Raw genomic sequence first — 16,551 nt, 5'->3', positions numbered from 1 at the left:
GCAAAAAATGGCTGAACGTGGATATCAAGTCAGCTATGTAGATACGTTGAGAGTCATGATTATTATTATTCCCCCGCAGTTTGAAAAATGTGCCTGTATATATAATTTTAGATTATTCCCCAAAAGTTGACATAATTAAAAGACGTACAATGTGTATAGGCATAAACAAAACGCACACAACTGACACAACATAATTGTATGACTCAATCTCGTGCTGTGTCAGTTGTGTGCGTTTTGTTTATATAGACATTGTATAGACATTGTAATTCTACTTTTTGCTTAAGAATAATAATACAGGCACATTTTTCAAGAATAGAATCATGCTGGCGAAAAATAACTCTGCGTAGTTAAGGCCCAGGTCTGGCTGTAAATACCAAAATTTAACACTATGTTCATACTGCTGTATTATTTGCAATATACAGTGTATGCTGCATCAAAATGATCCAAAATGAAGCTCAATGTTTTCTTTTTCCAAAAAACTAATTAGCTTAATTCTAATTAGCCCCAAAAATGGTGATGACGTCATGCCACTATGAACTACAAATACGGCCATGAAGATGCTAAGTCAAGCTTCACAAGGCTAGATGAACTTATCATTGCTAGGTACTAATATCCGGCGGGGGAAGAGTAGGAGTTACTGTATTCTTGAGATACACAGCATAGCCTACCTCTAGAGTGGCTGTCAGAGCTAAAGAAGCCAGTATAGCTAAGGCAGTTTTGTACATATTGACTTCCCCGCTTGAAATATAATCATGACAACCTACTCTATCTTTTGAGGGCCTAAACAACTAGTCTTACCTTGTGCAAGTCCACCGCATTTGTTGCTAAAGATTCTGTACAATAGTTCCAGCAGCTAGCTAAGCAAGTAGATCTACCTTGACTTCTTCTTGACACTGACATCAATTGCAATGAATAACATTAATAATGGTTATGAATCTCCTTAACACTACATCATCTACATTAAATGTTGGTAATCAGTGCCTGACCCAAGCCTTAACTACACAGAGAATACTTATCAGGGCCTATCGAGCACGTAACCTATTTGACTCAACATAATTATATGTTCGTCTTGCAGAATTAAAGCTAGATGATTTCATTGCCGCAAATCACTTGTTTCCTGATCCTCCTGAATATGTTACGAATTACGCTAGGTACCTAAAAACTGTTTACAAGCAAATGCCTGTAATGCCAAATGATTGGCCTGTGGAAAGAGATAATAAACAACAATACACTAAGCTAGCACTTATTCACGCTTCAGGTTATTATAAAGAATCATCTACAATGGAACATGACTATATTCATGGCAAAGTAGACAATATTATTGCTAAAAAGGAAGAGATTGAAATGAATGAAGTGTTTTATCCTATCATAAACTCATTAACACAAAAAAGTCGCCTAACAATATTAATGGATGGTGCTCCAGGAGTTGGTAAAACTACCATCACTAGAAAATTATGCATTGATTGGGCTAATGGTGAAATTCTCAAGGAGTATCATCTAGTCATTCTGGTTAAGCTAAGGGAGATTCAATTTCACGAAGAAACTAAAGTTGTTCATCTTTTACCTTCTGCGACTTTAAGTCAGGTGAGTGAGGTGGCTGAATACCTCGAAAACCCAGATATTTTGGGTGAGCAGGTTTTGTTAGTATTAGACGGCTTTGATGAGCTAAGCGAAAATTGTAGGTCCAAACCCTCCTTATGTTTAAAAATTATTGATGGAAATATGCTTCAAAATTGTTCAATATTAATTACATCTCGGCCGTATGCTTCAGGGGTTTTGAAAACGCTAACGCGTGTCAATCGGCGTGTTGAAGTTCTAGGATTCTCGAAGCAACAAATAATAAACTATGTGGATAAAAATTTGATCAACAAGGTACATGCAGAGACACTGATTCAAATGCTTAAAGATCGTCTTGACATACTTTCATTGTGCTACATTCCGCTCAACTGCAGAATAGTGCTCTTTGTATTCCAATGTCTCCAGTATAACCTACCAGCTACCATCACAGAGCTATATGAGATATTTGTTTTACATACTATAAAGCACCACATTGAAAAATGCAAAGAAAATTTGGGGGAGATAGACGACATCCGTTCCTTAGATAGTTTGAGCAATCTTCCACCACACATTCTACGCAATCTTGACCAGCTTAGCAATATAGCATACACTGGTATGCTACAAGATAAGCTTTCTTTCCAATATGAGGATGTGAATAATAAGGAGGTTTTACGTCTTGGACTACTGACCTCACATCATGGCATTACAGCAACAAGCATGAAGTGTAACTACCAGTTTCTTCATTTAACCATTCAAGAGTTTCTAGCTGCTAGACACTTAGTATTGTCTTCAGAAAACAAGCTGGACTTTCTCAGATCACATTTGGATAATTCCAGGTTTCGAATGGTCATTCTTTTTCTGGCTGGCCTGTCAAAATTAAAATTTTTACCACCAAATGAACGTCTTTTAGGAGATAGTGTATTGGATTTAACCAGCAGCATTGATGAACATAAAAAGTCTGCTCAAGAGAAATTTCTACTGCTAGCACATCTTGTGTATGAAAGCCAGCTACAGGCTTCTTCACAAGTGATTCCTATCAAATCCAACATTCTTGATTTATCCAATAAAGCTCTGACTCGATTTGACGCATTTATTATTACGAGATTTATTTCCTTTACACCTGCTCATCATTATTGGGAACTTATTGACTTCAAAGGCTGCCATTTACCTCTCGAAAGCATGGTTTTTACAGCAATGCATTCAAGAAACGTTGAGGCAAATGCAATTGGAATGTGTAAAATTTTGTCGTTAAGACATGTTAACGTTGCTACGCTATTACCTGTGTTTGACACTGTTGAAGAAATATCATTTGCAGTTACTGAGGCAATGAGCCATGACATGGTAAAGACACTGTGTTCAGCCATTACAAACAGCAAGAAATTAATAAGCGTATGTGTTTCTTCATCAATAATTTCGAAGAAGAGCATAGTAATTAATCGTAAAGAGATGAGCATATGCACCCACTCTTTCAACAAACTACTAGGGTTCATTGACATCCAAAATGTATCACAACTGTCACTACGATACTGCTCCCAAATTTTTACAAACTGTGAAACGTGTGACCAGTCATCATCCAATACCCTCACCAGCTTCTGTGACATTATAGAGAACAGTAGCAGTTTGCAAGATGTTGATGTCTCCTTTTGTAATCTATCAACTGATTCCATGGATTGCCTACTATCTGCTGTTAGTAGTAATCACACTCCCCCACTCTCCTTCACTCTCCCTCACTCTCCTTCACTTTCTCCCACTCTCCTTCACTCTCCCCCACTCTCCCCCACTCTCCTTCACTCTCCTTCACTCTCTCCCACTCTCTCCCACTCTCCTTCACTCTCCCCCACTCTCTCCCACTCTCCTTCACTCTCCCCCACTCTCCCCCACTCTCCTTCACTCTCCCCCACTTTCTCCCACTTTCCTTCACTCTCCCCCACTCTCCTCCACTCTCTTCAACGATCTTCCCGCTGTTTCTTCCCCCCTGCCCCCCCTGCCCCCCCTGCCCCCCCTCCCCCTCCCTCCCCTATTATGACAGCTGGCTTTCTAAATAATCTTCGTATTCATGGAAATCATCTCGATTCTGATGTAGCTTTGCCGCTGTGCAAAACAAAAATAACTGAGGTAGGTGGTTTTTTGTGTGCTAGCTACAGCAAAACAATTACTCTAAAGTATCTTCCTGATTGTTATCCCTGCAACTACTATGGTTTAAAGAACTTGGAGTATCCTCATGAAACTTTCCTTCTTCCAGACTACATTTCCAATGTGATCCTGATAACAAATCATATTGAGGCTACCAAGCTAGAAACTGTTGTATACAGAGTTGCAATGCTATGGAAAGCAAATCAACACCTCAATAATTTTGTAGTAATTGTGGATATGTATAAACTTAATTCACTATTAAGAAATCTGGAAGTAGCAGATCATAAGATGGAAGCACATTCAAGTTATGCTGTAGCGCTTACGCGAAGCTCTATATCTATATCTAATCAGTACTCCAACAGTTTACCTTTTTCTATTGAATCCTTGAAAACTCTTTTTGGATTTGTAACTTTCGAGATGGAAACTTTTTGCATAAGAGGTATAGAACTTTTTAATAAATGTGATATACTAGTCGATAACCTCTGTAAACTGATTTACTCCAGTAAAAAGTTAAGATCCATTGAGCTCTTAAATTGTAACCTCACGAAGAAAGTATCACATTCCATTGTACAGTCACTACTGCAGTCTAGCAGCAATGTTGAGTCTGTTAACTTTGAAGAAATTTATATGGAAGTAAACACCATCTGCGATCTAATCTCAATGTTTGTAGACCGTGTACAAATTGAGATTGGTGGATACACATTCACAATTAAATCATACGATATATATAATGTTTTGAATTTGAATTCGTTGTCTGCCATTGTGTTGAATGAAGATGTGACAGACGCTCAAATGCTTATAGAAACTATCAAACTTTCCCCTAAAACCTCAAACATATCTATTTCAAATCACTGCTACTTGAATGCTCAGTCAATATCACAATTTGTCTCGAACAATCCTCATATATCAAGTGTATGTTTTTCACAGGTTAAAGGATCTTGTTACGATACTGCTACGTTGGCTGAATCTCTTGTCAAGCAGAAAAAACTATATACTATAAGGATAACATCCAGCGGAAATCCTGATAGTATATTCATTCGGGGACATCAATTTGACCTCCTAGCTAAGTATCACACAGATCTCTGTATCTGCCCCAATGCATTTAGTTTTTTCACACAGTTACCTGAACCACAGTACCTTGAATACTGCAATTTTTCTGGCCAGAGAAGAGCATTTAAAGATTGTTCAAATTGTGGAAGTAAAGGGGAAACAGCGATACAAGCATTGTGTGATTTACTTTCCCAAAGCAAAACTTTAAATTCCATCAAGCTAACGGATTGTGATCTCAACAAAAAGCAATTACAAAAACTGTCATACACACTAAGAGATTTGCCCCAAGTTCAGAAACTAGATGTATCAGGGACCAGCTGTGATGAAGAATCCCTCACGATCTTGCTAACAACTAATCTGAAGGAAATGAAATTTCTTGAGTTTTCACTTATCATCATATTAGATAAAGCAATAAAATATTGTTGGAAAACGAGCACCGAAAACTCTTCTATGCTTATTGCTTCGCTTGTAAAGCATTTGCTTCAAGCAAATCAACACACGGAGCTGATAATGGCTGATGCCAATCTTACTGAATTGCAAATCAAACAGCTCACTCAACTTGCCAATAGCTCCATTACAACATTCCATATTTTGAAGTGTTCATTTGCAACACCACATCTTCTAGTTTCTGGTAGAACGTTTGAAGTATTAACATTTTTTTCGACATCGACCACCTCCAAAGAATCTCTAGGGTTACAATTTTTCAAAACTCTGAACCACAATTCTTTCCTGGTAGTTCTAGAAATATCATTCATAAATTTGAAAGTAGATTGTACCAGTGAAGATCTTGGTGGAACATTTCAAATTATGCTTGAGGAAAATCAACATCTGCAAGAGTTAACTCTAAACGCGTGCGATATCGACGCTACTGTATTATGCCAATTAATGAAAGGGCTCTCGAAAAACAGCAAACTTAAAGTATTACACCTGAGTTTACTTAAAACTTTGAATGAAAGTGTTGGTCCAGCTATTGAATTTATGGTGAAAGAAAATAGATGCTTGCATACTCTGGGTATATCATTTAGTGACATTCACGACTCAGTTTATGAGCACATAGCTACAGGTTTAGGTAGTAATTTCACTCTAAAGGACCTAGTACTTGATGGTTTCAAAGTTACAACTGGATATTTCAGAATGTCTAATTTCAGGCCTACAATACAATCAGTTGATTGGAGGAAAGTCTTCACAATTCTTAACCAAAATAATTCCCTTCAAACCCTCAGTATTTCTACGAATGCAATTTCCAAAGAAGCCTTCGATGCATTGAAGGAACTACTTCAAAGTGGACCAATTATCAATCTGTACACTTGTCAGTGCCAATTTTCTCCCTGTCAGATTCAAGAATTACGCACTATACTTCAGCCAAAAGGGAAGCTGATACACAATACACCTTATCCTGCATCTTTACACAACATCAGAAATACAAGACACATTGAAGATCGTCTTCATAGTCACTTTTAAATAGTCAAAAGGAAACCAATATTTGTCTCTTAGCTAATTCATCAGTAAGCAGTTTTACACTACATTGTACACTTATAATTATATACAATTTTATGTTACTTAGGATTTGTTGACTGCATCTACGTAGACTAATTGATATACTACACATAATTTCTGGTGTGGATAAATTGTTGCAGCTAGGAGAGACCAGACTTCAAACCCCTCACACTTGAATTGCCTCGATCGCTCGTATGTTCAATGTGCGCACATATATCGTATTATATAACAAAATTCTGATGCTACAACTACTATTTCCTTACTCCTGCTAATCATTAAGACCGACTGTTGAAAAAGGTTTGGTTGGATTTGTTGACACCAGCACATTATCAGCACATTATCAGAGCTTTCAATTCCAAACCTTCCACAAATCTTTACAAGCTGTGACAAGTGTGACCCCATCAGTTATCGCCATCCAATGCTTATGCAATTTAATAGAAGAGTATTAGTCTCCTTCTGTGATTTGTCATCGACAACCTCCTATGCTGTCAAATAGTATTGTTTCTCTTGATAATCTCAACAGTATTGGAAATCACCTTGATTCCGGTGTAGCTTTGCCATTGCGCCAAATAGAAACGACCAAGATAGGTGGATTTTCATATCAAGAATAAAAACAAACAATTATTCTAAAGTATGGTCATGATGACAGTTTGGAGTATCCTCATATGAAACTTTCCTTGTTCCGGACTACATTTCAAATCTGATCCTGATACTAGAAATTCATCTATCCAAACTTGCGGGGAGCAAATCAGACCTCATATACTAACTGTTAAAATTAATGTTCTCTTGATTCGCTATTACTGACTGGAAGAAGATTATAAGCCAAATGAAGATTTATTACTTATCGTTTCACGAAACTTATGGAACTCCTTCATTTCTGTTGATTGCTTGAAAATGCTTGTTACTGATGAAGTGGAGTCTATTCGCATATTGACCAACAACTTTTAATGGATTGTGATGTTCTTCTCTGTGAACTCATAATTATGCCTAAGCAAAAAAATAAAGCCATTGACCTTTGTCATAGATGACTTCCATTGTACAGTCACTATCACTGTCTAGCAGCACCATTGAGTCTATTAACCTATTATGACAGTGAAAACTATATCTGCTAGAAACTGTCAAACGTGTACCGGAATTTGGTATATTCATTCAACTTTCGTTCATTTCATAACAGTAATAGTTCATTGTCTGTGACATTGAAAAAAGAAGAAACCATAATTATAGAACTTGAAATGCTGATAGAAATTATCTTATAACATCCAAGGATATGTCAAGTCACTGCATTTTGAATGCTGTACACGTTGATACGTATCAAAATTAATAATGAAGACTCGTTGACATCTTTGTTCCACAGCTCGAACCGTCATGATACTGTAACGTTAGCTAAATGCCTTGTTGACTGGCAGGAAAAAACAGTTAAACTAAAATCAATGTCGAACAAATCTTTTTTACTTTTTTACTTCACCATTTCCAGGAAGGAAGTTAATTTACCAGCCATGTACAGCGAGAACTTGTGTATCTGCGCTAATTATGCACTTCAATTCTTCACACACGGTTACCTCATTGCAACCACGAATACCTCAAATCCTGCAACTTATCTGGCCAGAGAAAAGCATTTGAAGATTGTCCAAATTGTGAAAGGGGAAACAGCAGTACAAGCATGTGTGACCTACTTTCCCAAAGCAAAAATCTATAGTCTATTCAGCTAGAAGATTGTTATCTAAACGAAAACAGTTGCAAAAACTATTGAACGCACTAAAAGATTTGCCCCAAATTCACGAACTAAATGTTTCAGGGACTAGCTGTAATGCAAAATCCCTCAAGATCCTTCTAACATCTAATTTGAATGTGCTGAAGACGCCTTCAGCACATTAAACGAACTACTTCTGTGTGGTTCTAAATACGTTTGCAAGTGCCATGCATGATGACTCTCACATTCAACAATTACGCACTAAACTTGGCAGCTGATACACAATACACTTACAAAAAAACAAGGAACTTAATTAGTCGATACACCCTTGATTATATTTATGGATTGTCAATACTTCAAAAACGAATTTGTGCTGTTCTAGCTTTATATAGCAGTTAGTCGACTATAGCACTAGTGTCACCTTGTACTCAAGCCGCTTTATTGCTTTTTAGATCTATAATATACCTATTGTAGCACTGTGTATAAATCTTGTGTTGCTTTTTTATAGTACTGTTCTGTATAATTATAGCCATGCAATATTCAAAGAGAAATTCATCTCACAATACAATTATTTTATGTGTACACAAAATTTATGACCAGTACAAATTTGTTCTGTTGCATGCATGTGTCAGTAATTATAATTAGGAGGCTCACAGTGTGTTCATGCAGTTTACACATTTTGCCTGATCTGGATGTACGTATACATGCATTTTGCACACACAGGTCATTCAAGTTATGCCAGTGCTATCAGACATTGCATTTTAGTTTGTAAGACTATAGAGGCTTATAATTATAAGGGTATAATAGTAAGATAAAGGTCTATAGCCAGGACACATTTACGCTATGCATAAACACACAAGCGCACTCATCACATGAGCTAAATAAAGAGTAAATGAGTGGGCGTATCAGGGCAATGCATTCCAGTTTTCTGTGCATTACAGGACAATATCTATAGTTACTACAACCGAAAGATTGATTTTGATACAGATAATGGGGGATTCTATAATTATGTTGAAAGATGCTTTGCAGTTGAAGGTGGACGGACTATAGTTACATAATAATTATATAGAGGGGAAAAAGGAATGATTACATGTATATGGGCAGGGTATAGTTTGATTATGATGGTGATGGGGAGAAGGATATAATTATAAAGGTGGAGGGTGAAAACATCGGGTGAGATAAATATACTATAATTATCTGACCCGATGTTTTCATTATAATTTATAATAGAAGTATGTCAAACTTTCAGTTTGGTTCTTTCTTCGAGACGATATAGAGGTTGCCAGTTCAAGGACACAAGCATGCAGGTTGCATATTTCGGCCTTCCACCGCTTTGTTACCACTTTGCTTGCACATTTTTATTGTATATCTGAGTGGTGATGAGGATCCCAGACTCTTAGTCTACCACAACTTTATGGATAGAACAGCAGTGCAGTAGATCTGGTTCCGAATCTGAAGTGCATGGTGTGATTGATGGAGCTTGCGGTGGATGAAACCAAGATGTATAGTTTAGCCTTCTTGTAGAACTGGTGTTTCTGGTGTAACATGACCATTTAAGGCCATTGTTGATAGTTAGAGTCATGGACTCAAGGAGATGGTACGGTTGTTTACATTTATATCGACTGGGAATCGTGCATGTCGAGAGCGGGTTATTGAGAGCAGTTTGCATGGTCTTGGAGTGCATGGTTACCGTGAGGCTGTGTGCAGGAGTTGATTTCATTGACACTCCTGTCTTGCATGTGAGAGTTTATTGTGGAGTTAATGGGCTGGATATTATCAGTGTATAGAGGTATTGGTGGACAGGTGCTTAGATTGAGCTCCTACAAACCTGTTTTACATGTACCTACATAATAATTATTTATACATGTATATGCATGTAAATGTTGTTGAGCTCTTAACTTGGTACCGGTGTAGAAGGATTCTAGATAGGCGAGACAAATTAGGCTCCTATAGCTATAGCTATAGCTATAATAGGCAACAACAACTTTTACAGACAAATTGACTTCACTGACACAGTGTAGCTTTAACCAAATTCTTAGATCGTGAAAAACGTCAACTGACAAGTAAAGTGAAGTGATGTAAAAAGGCGAACAAATTCTATGTGGAGCGGTCGCCTAGAGGCTCGCACAACAACAAACAGAAGAAGTGGAGTGTTGTGGTTTAGTTTACTTCCTGTTCTATGTGTACTATTTATGTACGTGTGTTCTCAATGTTTTTAGTCTCTATTAAACTGTCAACTGTAAACCAGTACTGAGTTGGTAACTTAGCGGTGAGTCCAGACCTAGCTAAGTTACGACATAAATTGGCGACGAGGAGTTAGAACTCTATGATGGCTACAGGACTGCTTGGGCACCTCGAGCAATTCGATCCAGCGTTGGAGGAATGGCCGCAGTATGTGGAGAGACTCGAACAGTTTTTTGTTGCGAACGATATCACTGGAGATGGTAGTGCTGTGAAGAAGAGAGCTACCTTTCTCGCAGTAGTGGGCCGTAGTGCCTACAATCTGCTGCGAAGTCTAATTGCACCAGCAAGGCCTGCAGAGAAAACATTTGAGGAGCTGGTGGAAGTGCTTACTGCACACTACAGTCCGAGGCCTACCGAAGTCATGCAACGTTTCCGATTCAACTCTAGAGCGAAGAAAGAAGGAGAGTCTATTGCTGACTATGTAGCTGCGCTGAGGAAGCTAGCCGAATTTTGTAATTACGGTGCTGCATTGGACAAAGTACTACGTGACAGGCTAGTGTGGGGAGTCAAGGACACCTACATACAGAAGAAGCTGCTAGCAGAACGAGAGCTGACATTGGCTACGGCTATTCAGATTGCTCAAGGTTCTGAGACTGCAGAGAAGAACCTTCGTGAGATGGGAAGCGAATCCCATAAAGAAGGAGTACATTACGTCCAGAAACAGACGCCGAAACCGATTAAAACTAACTCGAAGTGTTATCGATGTGGCAAGACGAGTCACAGTGGCAATGACTGCCCGTACAAGGACTTTGTGTGTAGAGGATGTCATAAAGTGGGACACTTGCAAAAGATGTGTCGAGCTGCCAAGGGACGCCCAAACCCGAAGAAGTTCCCCCGACATGACAAGTATAAGAAAAGGGCTGGAATAAACCAAGCAAGAGAGTCTGGAGAATCAGATGACGAAGACTTCCTGCTGATGGTAGAAGAAGTTGGAGGAATCCACAGGATCTACCAGCCCCCAATAAAAGTACTCGTGAGTATAGAGGGTACTACTGTGTGTATGGAACTAGACACAGGTGCCTCAGTATCTCTAGTATCAGAGTCACAGTACAAACAGTTGTGGCCAGGGAGGAGCTTAGACCCATCTGATATCAACTTACAGACCTACTCAAAGGAACCCCTTGTAGTAATGGGAAGTTTTGATGTTGAGGTTGTGTATGATAACAAAAAGGTGACCTTACCTCTTGTTGTTGTTCAAGGGAATGGACCTTTGTTGTTTGGCAGGAACTGGCTAAATGCTATTAAGTTGAATTGGTCTAACATTCACTATACCCAAGCTCCAGGTTTACAGGACTTACTGGCCAAGTACCCCGATGTGTTCCAGAAAGGACTGGGTACGTACCAGGGACAAGAAGCCTCCCTTGTAGTGGACGCTGATGCTGTTCCCCGTTTTAACAAAGCCAGACGTCTTCCATATGCTATGCGAACGAAAGTTGAAGAGGAACTGGAGAGGCTGGTTCAGGAAGGCACTCTGAAGCCCGTGGACTATGCTGAATGGGCCGCACCAATTGTGGCAGTGTTAAAGAGTGATCGAACGAGTGTGAGAATATGTGGCGATTTCCGAATGACAGTTAACCCCGTTTCTAAACTCCATCGTTACCCCCTGCCGAAGGTGGAAGATTTATTTGCAACCCTGGCTGACGGAAAGATCTTTACTAAATTAGATCTGACACAAGCTTATCAACAGTTAAAGCTTGACACCCAATCTCAGAACTATGTGGTAATCAACACCCTAAAAGGGTTGTTCCAATACACGAGATTACCTTTTGGAGTGTCATCAGCCCCTGGCATTTTTCAGAAGACCATGGAGACCCTGCTACAGGGTATTGCTGGGGTAGTGGTGTATTTGGACGACATTTTGATCTCTAGTGCAACCGAAGCGGAGAACCTGAAATCACTCGAGGAAGTGTTGAAACGCCTATCCGAAGCTGGTTTGCGAGCCAAACGAGGCAAGTGCACGTTCATGGCTCCATCTGTCGAGTTTTTGGGTCACCTGGTTGACGCTAAGGGTATCCGACCCTTACCTGAGAAAGTCCGTGCTGTCCAGCAAGCACCTACCCCTACCAATGTGACGGAACTGAGGTCCTACATTGGATTGATTTCTTATTATGGGAAGTTCCTACCGAATCTAGCCACTCGCTTAACACCATTGTACAAGCTGTTAAACAAAGATGTGCCATGGGAATGGTCATCTGAGCAAGAACTTGCTTTTAACAGGTCGAAACAGCTGCTGACATCAACAAATCTGTTAGCTCATTACAAACCCCAATTACCTATTGTTCTGGCCTGCGATGCCTCTGCATACGGAATTGGAGCCGTACTTGCTCACCAAATGCCTGATGGTACCGAGAGACCGATAGCCTATGCTTCTAGGACTTTGAATTCGGCTGAAAGAAATTACTCGCAGCTTGAAAAGGAAGGACTGTCCTGTGTTTTCGGAGTAAAGAAATTCTATGCATACCTATTTGGTCGAAAATTCACTCTAATTACGGATCACAAACCGTTATTGAGCCTGCTGAGTGGACAGAAACCAACCTCATTACAAGCCTCCGCAAGGATTCGTCGATGGTCATTGGCACTGTCGATGTACGAGTACGAGCTGAAGTTCCGAAACACTACAGCTCACGGTAATGCAGATGCTTTGAGTCGTCTGCCCTTAACTGACACTGTTCCTGATGACCGAACACCACCAGAACTGGTGCTCTTACTGGAACATCTCGATTCCTCACCGATCACGGCTGCACATATCAAAGAGGCTACCAGACGAGACCCAGAACTCTCTACTATTCACCAGTATGTGCAACAAGGATGGCCACACCGTTCCGCCATGGAAACCAGTCTAATGCCCTTTTATGAGCGACGAGAAGAACTTTCAGTACATGATGGTTGCTTGCTGTGGGGAAATCGTGTGGTGGTACCCAAGACCTACCGAGGTGATGTGCTCGTACAACTGCACGAAGGACATCCTGGCACCACTCGCATGAAAGGACTATCGCGTATGTATGTGTGGTGGCCTGGTATTTCGAAAGACGTCGAAGAGACGGTACAAGATTGCATTCCCTGTCAACAACAACAGTCAAAACCACCTGTTGCCCCACTCCATCCTTGGGCTTGGCCTACACGCCCGTGGGCCAGATTGCATATCGATTATGCTGGTCCCATTCACGGACAAATGTTTTTGATTATCATTGATGCCCATTCAAAATGGATTGAAGCAATTCCAACATCTGGCTCGACATCCCGAGTAGTGATCGAAGAACTACGGTTTTTGTTTTCTCAATTTGGCCTACCAGAGTGTGTTGTGTCTGACAATGGCACATGTTTCACTAGTGCAGAATTCAAAGGATTCCTGAAGAAAAATGGTATCAACCAAATTCTGTCTGCCCCTTATCACCCCTCTACAAATGGCCTGGCTGAACGAGCAGTGCAAGTAGTTAAGAAGGGACTTAAGAAGGAAACAAAAGGTTCGATGCGCAGTAGACTTGCAACGGTGTTATTTGCTTACAGGTTAACTGCACAGTCAACCACTGGACAATCCCCAAGTGAACTTTTGTTAGGTCGTCGACCACGATCTCGTCTAGATCTGCTTAAACCGAACACAGCAGAGAGAGTTGAACGTCAACAAGCAAAACAGGTGAAACAACACGACAACCGTGCTCGCGAAAGAAGTTTTGAGCCCGGAGATCTGGTGTATGTCAGAAATTACCAGTCAGGAAATCGTTGGTTACCGGGTGTGATACAGGAAAAGACAGGACCAGTATCGTTTCGAGCGAAGATGCAGAATGGTCAAGTGCGAAGGTGTCATGTGGACCAGGTTCGGAACCGAACAGTAGACGAACCTACCGAGCCAGAAGAGGTCCCTATTCCGAATGCAATTCTTCCTGACGAATTGACCACACCGTATGCACCTCAAGCTGATAGTACTCCTGGAAACAGCTCCCCGTCACCTGAAGTTGGTGTAGAACCACCTGTCGACGTCCCTAGTCAAGGTGTTGTCTCAAAACCTGCAACTGCGATTAAAGTATACCCTAAGCGTAACCGTAAGACTGTGGATCGATATGAACCTAAATGGTAGTTATTGATTGGAAACTGGTATTTTATTGGTATTGTTTTGTCATTAGTTGGATGATTTTTGTCATTAGTTAATTTTGTGAGTCCTCACTAAAGGAAGGAGGAATGTTGTGGTTTAGTTTACTTCCTGTTCTATGTGTACTATTTATGTACGTGTGTTCTCAATGTTTTTAGTCTCTATTAAACTGTCAACTGTAAACCAGTACTGAGTTGGTAACTTAGCGGTGAGTCCAGACCTAGCTAAGTTACGACATGGAGTATGATATCAACATCAAACATTAAGTTTAGTAGTGAATATTACGTAACATTAAAGTGCTAATAAGCTAAGTCACTCGCACATGCGCAGTGTCCCTGAATTTTAGCCTCGAATCTAGGCTGATAAAATCGGCCAGGTTCTAACAAGTATATGATGCATTGAGCGTGAATAGTATTGTGATCTAATTATATAATTATAAACTCATTCATAATGAAATTACAATCATAATATTTATATACATAGCTACTGCTACAGTTCTATACTATACTGCTACCAACCATTGCATGCGACTATACACTAGCTGTAAGTATTAATCTGTCTCTGCATGTCAGTTTAAATTATCTCTCATCTGTATAGATCTCGAGCTAAACACAGGTTTTCTCCACACAGGTCTTTGGTCGAATCCTTAGCTCTGCAAAATCATAATTTACATACCTGTCTCCCCCAACATGCATGCTTGGTTTTGTGTTTGTTAGTGTTAGATCCCAGCAGGCTCCAAACCACCACCCCCCACCGCCACCATAGCTCTGAACACAATTAGAACCGTGATCGTCATTTTCACTGTCATTTGTTGAGAATTTTCTGCCGTTGTGATGAGCGAACGAATCAAATCCTCCTGTCTGTTTTGGCTGAGACACGTGGAGCGTGTATTTTGTATCCAGACCGTCAATTAAGAAATGACCATAACCTAGAACGATTTTAGCACTTCCGACTTGTTTAAATTCTACTTCTACTTCCATTGGGTCAAGATTCGTAAGATAATACATGTTTTTAAGGCCATACCAAAACTCAGTATTCAAATCACCGAATCCGTTTTCGTATTCAGTCCACCCCCTTCCAAATGTAAGGTTGCCGCCTAGAACTCTTCGAACAAGCACAGTCCAACCTCCGTCATTGCTTTCCATATTGCACCTAGCTTTCATTTTTGAAGAATAGGTGAACATGACGGGCATGGTTTTGTTGGGACTTATGTCGTAAATTCCTGACTCCAACGGCTTGCTGGTGTATATTCTGGAAACCTTTGCAATCTAAGCATTGGAATAAAAAAAGTTTATATGCACACACAAAATGTTTGGCATTTTTGTATAATTATGTATTATTATAGCCTAACAATATAATTATGACTTCCAGCCTATGTATATAGTTGCATGAAAGCAATATATATCTCTGTGGTAATATATATACTTACATGAGCAATTGCAATAATTATTATTGTTATAATTATGCTAGATCTATTGACTAAAATTATATATACATTGTATGCTAGTAACTATATATAGTCTGCTTGGGGTTAGTTTGCAATACATAATTATTATGATATACATTCTATATCACTCATGCATTGGCATGCATTGAACAGCTAGTATACGGTGTATATAAGTCTATAGCGTTATAATAGAGACAAATTCACCTGAAAACAAGGCTATATAACATATGCATGCAGTATAACAGCAGTATCATAAATAATACAATCATGCAGTATACCTGACAACAGTCATTAAACACAGCATCATCACAGCTCTCCTTTAGACTGATTGTTTTGTGGACTGAACTTCTGAACTGAGCACCACAGCTCTCCGAGGTAGCTTTGCCGACTATTGCCAGAGTCGCAATTATGAAGAGAACAGCTTTCAGTGCCATTTTGATGAGACTTACTATACCAATTTACGAAAATATAATGGTCACTTAGTCGAGGGTTTTATATACTAATCGCTCACACGGTGAAATGTAGGTTCTATTGTATGATGAATCTCATTCCAATCCCTTGGATGTCATTACGGCTGGCAACCAGGAGTATACATGAAGGAAAGTATAAGCAACTTCTATATATACACGCCATATAAATACTTTTTTTGCGTAAGTATACGTCACAAACACTTGTAGTAATGTAAAGTGTGTGGGTTGACATAACCATGTATCGCTGCTCCCCTTCATGTACTTCTGATGACTGGAAATGACGCACGACTATGTTGGCAGTGTGTATTTGTAAAACACAAAATCTTTATAATTCATGTACTATGCTCAAATGTCATTGGCTGCTGCTTGGAAACCA

At 39.6% G+C, this 16,551-nt stretch overlaps 2 protein-coding genes across 6 annotated transcripts in view; both read left to right on the top strand.

Moving 5' to 3' along the window:
- Positions 1-8,653, top strand: part of LOC135343054 (uncharacterized) — a 29,615-nt gene extending 20,962 nt beyond the window's left edge. For 3 of the 5 annotated variants that reach the window (XM_064539995.1, XM_064539998.1, XM_064539997.1), the window contains one exon: positions 1,076-8,652. In XM_064539995.1, coding sequence (XP_064396065.1) covers positions 1,076-6,201 — 5,126 coding nt within the window. In that variant the 3' untranslated portion in view covers positions 6,202-8,652. Of the gene's footprint in view, positions 1-1,075 lie in introns of all 5 variants that reach the window. The other 2 variants (XM_064539996.1, XM_064539994.1) reach the window with 2 other exon arrangements.
- Positions 8,654-10,071: 1,418 nt separating this feature from the next.
- On the top strand, positions 10,072-14,427 carry LOC135343053 (uncharacterized protein K02A2.6-like). The gene has a single exon (XM_064539993.1). The coding sequence runs from the start codon at positions 10,254-10,256 to the stop codon at positions 14,244-14,246; it is 3,993 nt and encodes a 1,330-aa protein (XP_064396063.1). The 5' UTR covers positions 10,072-10,253; the 3' UTR covers positions 14,247-14,427.
- Positions 14,428-16,551: the final 2,124 nt, after the last annotated feature.

Source organism: Halichondria panicea, chromosome 10 (genome assembly GCF_963675165.1).
Source record: "Halichondria panicea chromosome 10, odHalPani1.1, whole genome shotgun sequence".
Taxonomy (NCBI): domain Eukaryota; kingdom Metazoa; phylum Porifera; class Demospongiae; order Suberitida; family Halichondriidae; genus Halichondria; species Halichondria panicea.
The sequence above is the reverse complement of the archived record's forward strand: the minus strand, read 5'-3'. Positions and strand labels throughout refer to the sequence as shown.